At 46.2% G+C, this 13,476-nt stretch overlaps 1 protein-coding gene across 1 annotated transcript in view; it reads left to right on the forward strand.

Annotated features, from left to right (window-relative positions):
* Positions 1 to 6,541: 6,541 nt before the first annotated feature.
* OXSR1 (oxidative stress responsive kinase 1) overlaps positions 6,542 to 13,476 on the forward strand; it is an 85,316-nt gene continuing 78,381 nt past the window's right edge. The window contains exon 1 of the mRNA XM_080974152.1: positions 6,542 to 6,847. Within this exon, the coding sequence (XP_080830278.1) occupies positions 6,775 to 6,847 (73 nt within the window). The 5' untranslated portion in view covers positions 6,542 to 6,774. The remainder of the gene's footprint in view (positions 6,848 to 13,476) is intronic.

The following is a 13,476-nucleotide window of genomic DNA, read 5'->3' on the forward strand; positions in this document are numbered from 1 at the left end:
CCAGTTGCCTCCTACCATTCCTCTGTGTCCAGCTAGTCCATTACAGCTGCCACACAAACACACACACACACACACACACACACACACACACACACCCTTGGGTCCCTCTAGCTCAGTATTTTTGGCATCTTGGGGACTGAACAGAACATTCTGCCTGCAAACAGATGCTCTACCACCAAACAGTGGCAAGCAGGAGATTGTGCAGTTGGTTAGAGTGTGGTGCTGACAACACCAAGGTTGCAGGTTCGATCCCTGCATGGGACAGCTGCATTTTCCTACCTGGAAGGGGTTGGACTATATAAATAATAATAATAATAAATTTTATTTATATCCCGCCCTCCCCAGCCGAAGCCGGGCTCAGGGCGGCTAACAACACTAAAATAGTGCAGCAGTATAAAAACATCATAAGAATTAATTAAAATCAAAATTGATGGCAACCATAAACTAAAGTATTGTAAAGATTGCCAAAGGAGGGAGTCAGGCTGCGCCCTGACCAAAGGCCTGGTGGAACAGCTCTGTCTTGCAGGCCCTGCGGAAAGATGTCAAGTCCTGCAGGGCCCTTGTCTCTTGTGACAGAGCGTTCCACCAGGTTGGAGCCGCAGCCGAAAAAGCCCTGGCTCTGGTTGAGGCCAACCTAACCTCTCTGTGGCCTGGGACCTTCAATATGTTTTTATTTGAGGACCGTAAGTTCCTCTGTGGGGCATACCAGGAGAGGCGGTCCCGTAGGATCCTTAGGATCCCTTCCTATTTTAAAATTCTATGCTTCTATAAGTACAAGAAGTGCCAGGGTTGCAATTGGCACCAGACCTTTACTAGGGCATGGACATTGGGAGAGTTGCTGCCGCACTCTTCCTTGAAAATAAAAAAGTGCCAACGTTCAGGATAAAAGCACACACAAATAAAATATGTCTTTGTGCATAACAGCCGGTGTGCATTATGCATTTGGGGGCTGTGGGGTTAGGTGGTGTTAGGAAAGGCCTGCGAGAAATGAACGGGAAAATAACCTGGCAGGCTAACAGAGCAGTCGGCCTGAAGGTCTTGGCATTACAGAGAATAATTGGTGCAGGAAACCTCCTTGGCAGAGATTATGCTCAGCGTTGGCTCCCGTTTTGGAAGCCTTGCCCTGCGAGCCGATGGCTGAGCAAAACCCCATCGAGAGTCAAGGGAGAACTCAAAGGCTCTGCTCCGAACACTGAGGTGGGGCTTTATAGAGAGTGTTTTACTGTTTCATTAAGCACAGAGCGGGGTGGGAAGCAAAACAAAAACCATCAGAGTCCACCAGCTCCTTGCAGGATTCATTGGGCTGCGAATGGAGATGGAGCCCTCTTGTTTAACAAGCCTGTAAATGTCCCCTTCAATGGAAACCAGGAGGCCCAGCGACAAGGTCAGGCGTCCTGCTTGCCAAAAGCCGCTTGCTCTTTTTGTGTGAGCGGAATAACAGGGCAGGCATTGTTCACTGGGGAAAGAGTGGCTGCCACAGCCAGCGCCTTAAGCCCACAAACTGAAGGTTGCTAAGTTCAAATCCTGAGCGTGTTCCAGAAACTTTAAGGGTTATCGGAGGAGGGGAAATACCATCTAGAGCAGCTTCTTCTTCTTCATGTGGTCAGTGATCCTAGGAGCACGGGGCACAGGGGAAAAGAGCAATCTGGTCCTGTTCACTTACACACTCCAGCATGGAGACTGATGCGCACACAGGCAGTGTCTCAGAATAACGCGCCCTGGAAAATGCTACCAAGCCACTGCTTCATATTTTACTTAGTAGTTCTATTGGGGCAGTTACCTCATGTGACGAGGTGGGGGACCTTCAGGCCTTCATTCCTGGACTACAATTCCCATCATCTCTGGTCACCAACCACGCTGATGGGGGTGGCGTCCGGGAGAGCCACAGGCTCCCCCATCACTGCTCTTGGTGATAGATGATACATTATAAAACAAACATTAAACATATCGGCGTGCGAGCAAAATACAAACAATTCAAAATACCGTATTTTTCGATCTACAAGACTCACTTTTTCCCTCCTAAAAAGTAAGAGGAAATGTGTGTGCGTCTTATGGAGCGAATGCAGGCTGCGCAGCTATCCCAGAAGCCAGAACAGCAAGAGGGATTGCTGCTTTCACTGCGCAGCGATCCCTCTTGCTGTTCTGGCTTCTGAGATGCAGAATATTTTTTTTCTTGTTTTCCTCCTCCAAAAACTAGGTGCATCTTGTGGTCTGGTGCGTCTTATAGAGCGAAAAATACGGTGGCCCAGTCAGCCGATGAGTAAAAAGCAAACATGCACACAACTTGCAAGATCCGCTCCGCTGCGTTGGCATTTCTCAAACCGTTTCACCTTCCAGTTTTGGCAACTGGCCCAAAGGATAAAATTGTGGACAATCCAGCACATTTCCGGTTGGGAAGCAAGCGGAACTAGCATGCCACACACAAACAATCGTGCGAGCAGATTAAGCAATGTGAGTGCCAGGGGTGCGACTACGCATACATATAGTGGTTTCTTTCCACTTCTCCTTTTCCGTACTGAAGGTTCTTGAACCCGAGGTCTGCTATTTATTTTATTACGGTGAATTGCACCTGTCCTCTAGAGTTCAGGGTCCCATGTTATCTCCCCATTTTTATCCTCAAGAAAATGTGGCGAGGCAAGTTATTTCTGCAGGTGTATTCTGCAGCATGCTCTCAGTGGATTGCCGTTCCGATCTCCCCCAGATAACCTATTTATTCAGCATTTTTCCTGATTTGTTTCCACCAAGAGACAGTTCAGCTATGTCCGGTGGGTTGTTGTTTTTAGCATTTGTCCTGATTTGTTTGCAGGAAGGTTATGTGACAACGAGCCTTCATCTGGATTTGTCTGTAGGATGTTTTACATGTCTTGCTGTTTTCCACCCGCCCTACACTTTTCAATGCGTTTCCATGTTATTTTCCAAACCTCAAAATGTTGTTGGTGTTTTAAAATCTGCTGTGCTAGGATGAGAGAGAGAGCTTTAACTATGCATACCTAAAATTCAGATACGTGCTCGACTCCCTCCTGAAAAATGCAAAGTCTGGAAGCCCCCAAAGACTCTCAACTACCTGAAGGCGAATCCAACTATTTCTATAACTAATAGAGAGAGAGAAAAAAACATTTGAGACTGAGGGAAACAGGGAGAAAGAACCAAGAAAACAGTATTTGCTTTCCAGCCAGTGATAACTCAAAACCAGTGGTAACTGGTCCTCTCTGCCAGACTAGCTGGTCTTTCCAGCTATGCTGGTGTGACATAAACAATCACAAGTCTTGAAACAAATGAAAGCAGGACAGATCAGGTTTGGTTACCTGGGACTCTTGTAGCCCAGCAATGATTACTAGGCTCTTTCTTAAAGGAACGTTCATACTTCTATTGTGTTTGTATTGTTATAGGTTTTTTTTTGGGGGGGGAGACTCCCCTAAATCCTAGAAATTAATAAATGGTAGGATTTTGATTATTTGGGATGTGAAGGGAGAAATACAAGCTGCAGAGCCAATACTACAACAACAACTACTACTACTACTACAACAACAACAAAAACCCCCACAAAACCCTGACCTGGCCAATCTAGGCCCATTAAGAAACAATTTAGGGCCATTTGCAAGAACATTTGCAAGAACAGGGGTATTTAAGGCAGAGCAGGTTGCCTTGTGGTGGCGCTGTGGGTTAAACCACAGAGCCTAGGATTTGCCGATCAGAAGGTCTGCGGTTCGAATCCCCGCGACGGGGTGAGCTCCCGTTGCTCAGTCCCTGCTCCTGCCAACCTAGCAGTTCAAAAGCACGTCAAAGTGCAAGTAGATAAATAGGTACCGATCCAGCTGGAAGGTAAACGGCGTTTCCGTGCGCTGCTCTGGTTCGCCAGAAGTGGCTTAGTCATGCTGGCCACATGAACCGGAAGCTGTAAGCCGGCTCCCTCGGCCAATAAAGCAAGATGAGCACCGCAACCCCAGAGTTGGCCACGACTAGACCTAATGGTCACGGGTCCCTTTATCTTTACTAGGTTGCCTTGATAGCTGGCCTAGCAGGAGCAAGCCCACTTTAGTCTAGCCGGGTCTAGGACCGAGGCAATATATCAATTTATTTGTATACAGTCACACACACACACACTGGCATTAGTACAGTTCAAGGATCCTTACATAAAACCCTAAAGTTGGCCAGGAATCTGCCCAAAATATTTGGTCAAAGACAATACAAATATTTTACAGGTGAGGAAAACGTGAGGCATAAGTGAGGCATTACCGCAAGGCAGGCCGAGTCAGAGAATTGTTAATTGTGCTATTGTTAAACTATTGTGAGTCAAAAATCCTTGCCTACCTACTGTGGATCACCCAAAGATACCAGTAGATCCAGATCTACTTCCTGTCTGCCCAGGTACAGAGTGATTTATTTATTTAGATGATTTATATGCTACCATTTGTACTGGCCACAGGGTGCTTTGCAAGAAAAACAAGTAGGCAAGAATACATAAAATCCGCAAGAATAGCACAGCCCATTAAGAAACACACAACTATTCACTGAATGATAGTTACTAGTAGCAGCAGTTGCTCCTCCCCCATAAGCATCTCTTGACCAACCACATGAAGCGATAAAGAGATGAAGCCAGACACACCTCAGAAGGGAGAGATTTCCATATGTAAGGAGCCACCACTGAAAAGGCCCTTCTCTGGGCACTTACATCATCACCTTTATTGGTTACGTATATTTGTTTGCTTACTACAAAAAAAAAAAAAAGTTTCAAAGTGACTTATAATAATAAAAAACACCAAAATCTCAAAATACATTATTGATTATAAGATTATTATTATTGATTATAAGAGCTCATCCTGCAATAACATAAAATGGATAAGTAAAAACAGATTTACCCAGTACCTAGAGGTTGACTGTGATGGCACATCTCACTGGGGAGAGCATTCCATAATCGGGAAGCCACCACCGAGAAGGCCTGATCTTGTCTTGGCACCCTCTGCACTTTCCTCAAAGGGAAAGTGTACTTCCTCCTACCTAGGAATCACCAGGAAAGCCTCTTATGCTGAATTAAAAGCAAGGGCAGGCTTTAAAGGTTATCTTGCAGCTATTTGGGTCCTGAGCTGTGACATGAATAATGTTATTATGTACAACACTTAAGAGAGTTTTCTGACTAAGCAGCCTATACATTTATCTAAATAACTATAGTAAGTACAAAAATAAATAGGAATACCAGCACGCTAAACATCACAATCTGGCCAGATCATACATATGGACAGCGGAGGTCTTATCACTCCCTTAGACCTAATTTGCACTGTACATTTAAAGCTGTATCCTATCACCTTGTAAAGTCCTGGCTTCCCCCCCAAAATCCTGGGAAATGTAGTTCTTTGAGGGGAACAAGGCTCTCCTAAAAATTCTCAGCACCCTTAACAAACTACACTTCCCAGCAGTCTTTGGAGGGAAAGCCATGACTGTGTAAAGTGCAATGATACTGCTTTAAGACAGGTCTTTTTGAGAAATGGCACAAGCCCTACTAGAGCCTTGTTTATTTCTATTCTAATTTAAACAAATATTTATAAACAGCTGATATAAAAAACAAAGTAGCGTACAACAAAATATTGCGAGTGAAAATAATAATGTGTCAGAAAAACGATACAATAATAATCATTTTTTAAATGGCGGGCTCATCTGAACAGGCCTCTTGGCATGAAGAGACACTTGTGCCAAACGCCAGACTTTTAATGGAAGTCTTGGCAGATGTTGTTCAAAGCGTTGCAAGTTATTTTCTGCACGCAATGAAGTTTTCACGGAGAAAAGGAGATAGAAAATAAGGTTGCAACACAACAGGGTTGCCAATCGCAGGGAGAAGCGATGCACATTCAACAGGCTTCCCTTTTTTTAAAAAAAGGAGGAAAGCACTCTGTGCATGCTCAGAGACACCTTTGCCCAAGTGGCAGCATTTGAAATACTGAGCAAAAATCTGCGAACTTCCGAGCTACGGTTCCTAGCTTGGCAAATGCTTTGCATTCCTACCCAACCCAGCTCAACTCTTCCTCCTTCCCAGCAAAAGGCAACATCAAGCCAAACCCTCCCCTGCTCATCTCAGTCCTCCTCCCCAGCAACCAAGTCCTGCCAAGGGACAAAGGCGGGAACGAAGCGTGACGGACACCAAAGCAAGCCAATACCCGGCAGGATATCCTTGCCCTCCTCGCCCACTCACCAATCAGCGCCGCCCAGGCTCACAGGGGCGGGGTTCCTTCCCGGCTCGTTCGAGACGAGCGAAGGCGAAGAATGCGCCTTTCGCCATCTTGGGTGCGGCGCCCATTGCCTCAGCCTCCTTTCCGCACTCGTGGTACAACCCAGCGCCGGGCAGGAGAACGGGAGTCGGTGGGCCCGTTCGTGGAGTATATACATGTATTTATATATATTAGAAAAAAAACCCCCACACAACCCGAAGTCATGCCCTTGTTTCATAATATACTGTAAGCGACAACTCAAGCGGACGCCACGCTCAAGATGGCGTCGGCGTCCTCCCCACCTCGTGCGGGAGACGCGCGCCGTGCGGGGTGACGTCACCGCGCGCTTCTGGGCATGGGCAGGTGGGAAGAGCAGGCTAAGTTTGGCCCCTGTTAGGAGGAGGGAAGCGGGAGCAGGAGGCAGGCTGCTGTGCGTGGGAAAACTCAAGGCAGGCTCCGGTCTCCTTCTTCTCCCTCCCCCCTTCTCTCCCCACTTCCCTGCCTTTGGGGGCCAGGCCTGCCAGCCTTCCCTTTTTCCTTTTTGCCTGTGCTGGGGGAAGCAGCTGCTGGTGCCATGGCTGCTGAAGACTCCAGCTCCCTGCCCTGGTCCATCAACAAGGATGATTACGAGCTGCAGGAGGTGATTGGTGAGTGGGGCCGGGCACTTGGGGGGTGGGAAGGGCGAGGAGGCCGGGGGGGGGGGTGCTGCTCCCTCCCCAGATCTCTCCAGCTAGGCCTGGCGTGGCCAAAATGCAAGGAAGAGGAGGGTGGATCTTGCATTTTCTAGGGGGGCTGCACTTTTGCACCGCGTGTGCGTGTGCCTAGGAGTTGCTTTCCTCCTTCTCCCTCTCTTTCTGTGTGTTGGGATTCCCGTGTGCAGCATTTAATCCTGCCTTTCAGCTGGAGGAGAGGAGCACAAGGGGGTGTGCCTCTGCCTGGCATTTTCGCGTGTGCACTTGGGAGTGCGTAGGTCTGCGAAGGGCTGGCCTCTCCAGGTCTGTGTCAGGGCATCTGACACTTTCTCTGCTCCGCTCTTTTCCCTGAAATCTTGGGCCAAAGGGCCCAGATGGGTTTACAGTGACTGTTTTGTGTCGACAGGGTGGCCTCCCTTGTGAAACGGAGTGCTCTGCCCCTGGGGAGGAAACACTCCTGAGCCAAGCATTGTGGGCACCTTATATGTCGTGCTTGCGGAGTGGAAATTATATATGTGATGTGTATGTGTGTATGTGTGTATGTATATGTGTGTGTATATATATATGTGTATACACACACACACACACACATATCTATCTATATATATATGTGTGTGTGTGTGTGTATAAATATATGTATGGCACACCTTGACCCCTATCTTAAATGTCCTTTTCTGGCTACAAGTCTTGCTGAGGTCAAAGGGGTTGTGAATAGTGCTCTGGATTGCAGCCCGGAAAGAACCAAATTAATGTTGGGAATTGCATGTGTCATGTTCATGCAACGAAAAGCACAGAGTGGGCATTGTGTGCTTACGGGCGTGTGCAGGTTGTGTATATATGTCAGGATGTGTCTGGCAGCTCTTAGTGGTGACAGGCAAGCCTCTTTCTTGGAGCTGTGTGGGTGGTGCTGGGTGGTGGTGCTTTGGAGGTGGGGGCCTTGCATGTCTTGCGCCTGCCGCACGTGTGCTTTGGTGCTGGCGGGTGACCCAGTTCCGGAAATAATAGTTTTCTGGATGCCTTTTTTTTCATTCATCTGGAGGACCATGTGTGTCTCCCGGGAGCTCATGGTGTATGCCAGTTGCATCTGGGGAAAGCTTCAGTACTGGCATTCTTGCTTTTCAAAATATTGTAGAGCTTGCTAGGTGGGAGAGTCATGCGAAGTTGGGGCTAAGGTGTTTGTGCATGCGTGAACATGTGTGCCCTGAGCTGCTTGGCTGTGGTAGATGTATGAGATTCTGTGGAATTTGGAGTGTGCTGAAGTGATTACCGTGGACCTGAGAGATCAGGGCTTAAATCCCTACTCGGCCTTGAAGCTCACTGGCTAACCCTGGGCCAGTCACCATCTCTTAGCCTAACCCACCTCACTGGCTTGTTGTGAATATAAAAGGGGGAGAGCAGAACCATATATGACTCCTTGGGTTCTTTGGTGGAAAGGTGGGATATAAACGTAATAAATCTGTGCCTGATTTGGAGGTGAAGGAGCACTTGAGTCGAGTGTTCTCATGCATAATACCATTGTATGCACCCCATTTTGTACACAATTAAAATACCTGGATCTTATTTTGTAGGCACACAGCTATAGTTACATGCTACCAGTTCAGTACGCCTACTCCTGCATGCGTGTATTCCTGTACAAAGCTCTACAGATGATATCTGTTGGCGTTAGCGCTGTAGGCTTTCGTGGGATCTCTGTCTTCTCCCAGGGGAATGGTGTGTTGCGACTTTGTACCGGGTTGTAGGTATCTGCAGGCCTGCAGCTACTCTCCCTGTTAATGATGCTCCACGGATGAGGTGGTTTGAATACCTGTGGTTTGAAAGCTCTGGGGGTGTGGCTCTGCTATCATTTAAGGTTTTTGTAACTGGATCCTTGCTCTCCGTCAAACTTTCTCTTGCTGGAGCTGTGGAGATACAAGGTGCACCATAGAATTTTCATTTTTTATATTTCCTCTTCGCATCTTTAGTTTGCTGTAACAGATGCTCTCACATTTCAGTTCTTGGAGGTGCATCTGTAAAGCTCAGGAAGAGGTAAAAACTCTTGAGGAGGTGTTAGCTGCTGGAGATTTGGGGGTCTGTTGCATTGTGGAAGTCATTGTAGGCTTGCAAAGTAAGCATTTTAGTGTTGGTGCAGCCTTGCAAATTTATAACGTATTGCTGAAACAGTGTTTGTCGCCCTTCATCCTGACACCTACTCTTGTGTGGTGACTCTTCTTCCCCGCCTTGGGGTGTGAGTTCATTGGGAGGACATCAGTGTTTGTGACCTTGGAATGGATGGTGGGTCCATAGAGTTGGTGCCGAAAGCTAAAGGAAACCCCAGTCCCAAGTCCAAGGAAGTTTGCTATGTATTTGTGACACCTCTGTACTGCTCATCAACCAAGTTCTCTGGTTTTATCATAATCAGCAAAGTCAGTCTAAAAAAGTGATTGGGCACAAAGCAATCTAAAAAAATTTATAAAAGCATCCTGAAGCCCAGCATGGATTAGTCCCAATGATCTGAAATGTCCCCTCCTCAAAACTATATACCGTATTTTTTGCACCATAACACTCACTTTTTTCCTCCTAGAAAGCAAGGGGAAATGTCTGTGCGTGTTATGGAGCGAATGCCTGCGGGTGGCGTGGGGGATCTGCTGCAGTCGTGAGCAGAGGATCCATGGTTCCCCTTCCTTCCCTCCTCCGTGGTTACAAAGCATGGATCCACATGGATCCTCAGGATTTTTGCATTGGGCTACTCCAAACTCACTGTCAGATCACATGTCTGTGGCCACAGCATGAACCACAAAAATCATATATCTACTATTTCGTTTAGAATATTTTTTTTCTTGTTTTCCTCCTCTAAAAACTATGTGCGTGTTATGGTCTGGTGCGTGTTATAGAGCGAAAAATACAGTAATTAAAAGTTATGGGATTTTTTTAAAAAAACAAAAAAGATGTTTAGTTGGCACTGGAAAGACCATAACAGAAGTATTGGATCAGCCTCTCTAAGAAAAATAATATGCAACTGGGGTGCCAACACTCCAAAAGGCCCTCCTCCTGGTGACCTCTCACCTTGACTCATTAGGATGGAAACCTGGAGAAGCACTTCTGCTGAAGATCTATTCTTAAGGGCCAGAGAGGGATACCTGACTGGAAGTGATCCAAGCTAGTCACAAGCTGTTGAGGGCTTTAAGGGTGCTTTGAATTGGGCTTGGAAATCAAGGGTGTGGGTTTTCCAGAAAACTGTGACTTGTAAAATTCTCCTGTTAATTTTTATCAACATTTTCACTTTGCATTGGAAAATGTTACAATGCCCACTAGAGTGATCTGATTCAGCGTGTTCGTTCCACTCGCGTTGCTTTAAAAAGCCGAACTTTTCTGAAACTGCCCTGCTTGCCTAATTTTTTTATTTGCAGTTGGCATCTCTTCTTTGTTACAAACGAACATATAAGATGGAATTTTCCCTGTGAGATTTTTCCGTCCCATATCCCTGACTGGAAGCCAGTGCAGGTCACGGAGCCTGGTGTGATGTGATCAAAACTGCCAGCCCCAGTTACGATAACCCTGGTGCCTCACACTCTAGGCCTGTTGAAGTTTCCAGACCATTTTCAAAGGCAGCCCCATGCATATCACTGTGCTGCTGTAATATCCCCACTAGGAGGTTACCAGAACCTCATTAACCGTTGTAAGGCTATCTCTGCCCAACTAAAGTTGCAGTTGGCCTATCTGCCAAAGCTGATGAAAGTGACTGTGCTGAATCGAATAGCACCCCCAGTTGTCAAACCTCCTCTTTGGATGGATGGAGCAGAATGTGAACCATTAAATGAGCAGATGAACCACCCACTAGTTCCGCTTCTTGAGATCAACTTGGCAAAGGCTGTGCTAACAGCTCCTCTGCCTTGCCGGGATTGAGGCTCCATTCACTGGCTGTCATTCATTCCATTTCCATGCCAAAGCTGTGGTTCAGAACACCCACTGAGTTACCTGGATTAGATGAAAAGGAGATAAAGAGCTGGGTGTCACCCGCATATTGGTGACACACCAGCCCCCACCCCTCGGTGACCTCTCCCAGTGGTTTCATGTAGGTGTTAGATAGCCCGGGGGATAAAATGGAGCCCTGTTGAACCCCATGACATAACTGAGATAGGTCAGGGCAATAACCCCCCAGAGTAATAATTCCTTGAATCAACCATCCAAGTGAGAGCACCATCACTGCCGTGTAGGTCCTCTGGGCCCCAAACCAGGCAACAAGTAACCAGACAGATACTGTGATTGATGGTATCAAAAGCCGCTGAGAGGTCCAAGAGAATCAACAGGCACTTTGGTGTGATCTCTGGGAAAGATGCAGCAGGGTGAAGTATGGGGATGGTAGCTGATTACGGGGCCAGAAGGGAATAGACAGGCTGATGGTGATGAATGGTGCTGTAAGAGGGTGCATGCAAAAATCCAGTAGAATGTGAAGGCAGGGGAGATGGGAAGTGAAGACAATGGAAGGCCCATGAGAGCAGTGTGTAGTAAGTGCATTAGGCTCGTGAGCATGAGTAGCCAACATAGTGCTCTCCAGATATTGTTGGACTGCAACTCTTATAATTCCTGGCCATTGCTGGCTGAGGTTGATGGGAGTTGGAGTCTTTCAACATCTGGGGAATATTCTGTTGACTATCCTTGTCCTAGAAGATGGCTTTCCAGGAAAGGCCAGGGATGGAACCACCCTCATTGCAAGAGTCTTCATCCATGGTAGTGTTGGAGGCCTTTACATTTCTTGGAGGTATCTTGAGGACAGATGGGGCATTCCAACCCCACCTATTGGTTTGTTGGACTATGGTAGCTGCTGTTATGCATCAGAGCTGTGGAAGAATTGCCTCTTGGAAAATACTGGTGACACGGCCTCTCCTTTGAAGACTTCTGAATTCTGAACCAATATTGTTGGTTGGTTCCTCAGTAGGCTGTCCCATGGGAATCTATTTACAATGAACTAAAAAAAAATTTAAATATACCTTTATAAAAAGACCTGAAGCCTTTTTGCTGGGGATAATTGGAGAGGAAATCGAAAAGGAAGATCAAACACTCTTTCAGTACGCGACAGTGGCCGCCAGAACTCTAATAGCGCAGAATTGGAAGACACCAAGAATCCCAACCATAAATGAATGGCAATCGAAACTACTCGACAATCTAGAATTGGCAAAAATGACACAGAAAATAAGAAATCAAAAAGACACAAAGTTTAATAAAGATTGGAATAAATTCATGGCATACATGGAAACAGAGGTAAAAAACACTAAAAAACACAGTAGGTGAGATATAACACTTGTGATGTAAAGAATTTTTTTTTGAGGAAAAGAAACTACAGATAGAAAAATTTTATAACACATTCCGAAACCGAGATGAAGGGAAGTCAGTCAGTGTTGTGTGTTATGTAGTTAATGTAGTTAATTTGTTGTTGTCTTATGTCAGGAGTATATATATATATTTTATATATATATATATATATATATATATATATATATATTTTCTTCAGTTTTTTTTGGTGTGAATGTGTTGTGTTTGTCTTCTTTGTTTGTATGGTGTTATAAAATAAAATTTATTAAAAAAAAAAAAAGTAGGCTGTCCCATGGCACCCCTTTGTCTCTTTCCCCTGCAAAATAGTGAGTGACTGCAAACTCTCTCCTGGCTGCCATGTTTATGTGATCAGTACCTTAGAGATAAGGAATTGTGTCACATTCAGTTGGGCTAGTAGTTTGACAAGTTAACTGTCCCGTTTTCATCATTCAGAAAAAGCTCCCATGCGCATCGTGGCTGAGCGTTGGGGTGTTAGCCCTGGCAGACTCTCATAAGCAAATGAGTCACTTAGAGGTCAAACTCCACCACTGAGACCGTTGCTCTGCTATCTGTCTGTCCTGTTCCTCAGGTGATGGTCTGGAGTTTGCATGTGTGTGCCTGCTGTCCAATCCATGCTGTTTATTTTTAGTGGAGGCAGCAGCAGGTGAATAGGGCTGGTGCCCTTTGTCTGGCTTCTACAGCAATCACAAGTAACATGACTCATTTAAGAGGCGGGATGGAGTGGGGGGAGGAAGAGGAAAAAGGACCCATAGTTTCAAATTTTAAAAGAAGGGGAAAAGAGCACTTAAATGTTCCTTTTCCAGCAGCTTTCAAATGCCTTCGTTCCCAGATCCGCGTTGGACAGCTGCACCATGTCTATGAGTTAGGTTGAGAAAACTTGGAGCCAGACATGACAAGATACTGCTCTTCTGGAAATTGCTTTTGATCAAATGCTGTCCATACTGTAATAGGGAAGTAGGAGCACAAACTTGCTAAAGAGGTCTGCTTCTGTTTAAGCATAGTTGGTCTCTGGCATGAATGTTGCAGGCTTGCACAGACAGCTTCACAGTATGAAAAGGGACCAGGTCCCCTGGAGCCAGTGTCTGATGCAAAGATGCTGAGCTTTATGATGCCATCATTGGTTAGGAAAGGCGTACAGTGTGATGCCAATGCTCTGCTTCTCCGCTGCCTGCAAGGGGGGTCAAATGAAGTGGAGCGGGAGGCAGGGAAACCCTGATTGGAATTGGATGGCTTGGCTGCTTCAGCTAAGTACTACTGAAGATGCCTCGGCTGGT

This window comes from Podarcis pityusensis (genome assembly GCF_964106645.2).
Source record: "Podarcis pityusensis genome assembly, chromosome: 12".
Taxonomy (NCBI): Eukaryota; Metazoa; Chordata; class Lepidosauria; order Squamata; family Lacertidae; genus Podarcis; species Podarcis pityusensis.